This window comes from Meriones unguiculatus, chromosome 17 (genome assembly GCF_030254825.1).
Source record: "Meriones unguiculatus strain TT.TT164.6M chromosome 17, Bangor_MerUng_6.1, whole genome shotgun sequence".
Lineage (NCBI taxonomy): Eukaryota > Metazoa > Chordata > Mammalia > Rodentia > Muridae > Meriones > Meriones unguiculatus.
In genome coordinates this window covers 42,472,872-42,474,316 of record NC_083364.1, presented here as the reverse complement: position 1 = coordinate 42,474,316, position 1,445 = coordinate 42,472,872, and the positions used below count along the sequence as shown (strand labels likewise).

Genomic DNA, 1,445 nt, shown 5'->3' with positions numbered 1-1,445 from the left:
TTCAGTTTTCCTTAAAAGATGCCCCACATGTTTCCTTTCACTCTCCAAATCCAAATTTATCACAAGAATTTGTTTGCTTTATTTTTCATTACCCATATGATAGTGAGTTAACTCTGGGGATCTTTGTAGATGAAGAAGACACAAACTTTTATTCCTCACCAATCAAACCAATACAGATACTTTCTTGGGGGAGCTGAAAGTTAGCCCACGGTTTTTCAGAACTCTTTGCAAGGGCAGCTGGAGTGAATCTCCACAGAGGAAGCAGTTGTAGTCATCACAGTTCCATCTTCTTCCTTGTAATGTTGCCCTTGGCTGAAAAAACACTAAGCTGTCTCCCTGCTAGAAACATTCAGCAAGTGGTGGCAAGGCAGAGCCACCAGAAGAGGACACCTGACACACGTGACATCTATGGAAATGCTATATTAACTGGGGGAGCCATCTTCTGTGTTTCTACATGGTCATATACAACCACACAAATTACAATAGAATGGAGCCTGTCCCTTGTTGGCAGAGTCACCTCAAAGGAATGGAGAAATCAGTAGTTGTGCCATCTGGTATAATAGTCAAGGAAATGTTTCAAAATCAACTTATAAGTGATGCCAAGTCAAAGAATCATATATTCATTAAAAAAATGACATATTGAAAAAATAAAGTTCCTTTGAAACCTTCAAAAAGAAGTTAGCTCATTTGAGCACATAGACATAGCACATCTAGAGGTCTTATTTTTACCTGGGATTCTTAACCTGAATGGAGTGAATACAGTGGACACTTGCAATCTCTCCACACTCCTCCTCCATCTAATTTAGTTCCCAAGCATATCTGCAGATATGCTGCAGATACTGAGCACCAATTTTACATTTTTGAAACTTTGTTGGTCAAGACTTGCCTACCTCATTACATCATCCCTCGTCCTATTAATCGCTCTACCATTGTCTTGTACTTTTATCCTGGAAGCCACACATTCATCTAACAATTAACTAAGAAGCCCTTATACGTCAGGCATGGAGCCAAGTCCAGAGAGACCAGGCAGTCGCCAGGAAAGAGACAATTGCAGCCATTATGGAGCTGGAAAAGCCTTCAGCGCTGCCAGTCACTGCCAAGCAAACATTTATGATTGTTGAAGATGCATTTATAGGTCATAAAGTAGTTTTATTGCTTTAAAATTGTCTGTCACTTGATGTCATCAAATAACTACTTTGTCACTTGCACTTCCTTCCAATAAGTTTACTTGGCACTGGCAGAGGTCGGGGTGTGTATTGGGGCGGTGAAGCTAGGTGGATTCTCGTATGAAATGCAGTGTGATCATTTTCTCTCAGATTCTACTTTAATAAGCAAGGAAACAATGTGCCACCCTGTAACTTCAAAGTCAAATCTGTATAGAAACCACTGATATTTTATAAAACCATAAAAGAAAAAAAAGTTTAATCACCAAAACAAACTAGAAC

At 39.4% G+C, this 1,445-nt stretch overlaps 1 protein-coding gene across 1 annotated transcript; it reads left to right on the top strand.

The window, feature by feature from the left end:
• Positions 1-299: 299 nt before the first annotated feature.
• Positions 300-542, top strand: LOC110543482 (cytochrome c oxidase subunit 7B, mitochondrial-like). The gene has a single exon (XM_060370145.1). The coding sequence runs from the start codon at positions 300-302 to the stop codon at positions 540-542; it is 243 nt and encodes an 80-aa protein (XP_060226128.1).
• Positions 543-1,445: the final 903 nt, after the last annotated feature.

What these genes read in the sequence shown, in the direction of transcription:
- LOC110543482 (XM_060370145.1), top strand. Translation starts at nt 300, where the DNA reads ATGTTGCCCTTGGCTGAAAAAACACTAAGCTGTCTCCCTGCTAGAAAC.